The sequence below is a fragment of the Nestor notabilis genome, unplaced genomic scaffold, assembly GCF_000696875.1.
Source record: "Nestor notabilis isolate BGI_N333 unplaced genomic scaffold, ASM69687v1 scaffold5464, whole genome shotgun sequence".
Taxonomy (NCBI): Eukaryota; Metazoa; Chordata; class Aves; order Psittaciformes; family Psittacidae; genus Nestor; species Nestor notabilis.
Genome location: NW_009926033.1, coordinates 1 through 255, shown reverse-complemented (window position 1 = coordinate 255; position 255 = coordinate 1). Strand labels below are relative to the sequence as shown.

At 54.1% G+C, this 255-nt stretch overlaps 1 protein-coding gene across 1 annotated transcript in view; it reads right to left on the bottom strand.

The window, feature by feature from the left end:
- The window catches only part of LPL (lipoprotein lipase), a 16,087-nt gene extending 15,987 nt beyond the window's left edge, over nucleotides 1-100 (bottom strand). Inside the window, exon 1 of the mRNA XM_010013326.1 lies at nucleotides 34-100. Within this exon, the coding sequence (XP_010011628.1) occupies nucleotides 34-100 (67 nt within the window). The remainder of the gene's footprint in view (nucleotides 1-33) is intronic.
- Between the last annotated feature and the right edge of the window lie 155 nt (nucleotides 101-255).

Here is a 255-nt window from a genome sequence, read left to right as displayed (position 1 = left end):
CCCACGCTCCCGCGGGCGGCACTCCCCCGGCACCCGAGCCGAGAGCGGCCACCCAGCGCAGGCAGAAGCAGACGGTGGCCAGGAACACTTTCCGCCCCATCGCGCCACCTCTCTCTGTGCGCTCCACCGGGGCAGAAAAGTTTCGGTGAGAAAGGAAGAAAAATAAAAGTAAATAAAATAATAAAAACTAAGTTTTGCTTAAAAAAAGTAAAACAAAGACGATACAACCGCAACGCCACTACAACACAGCGGCAG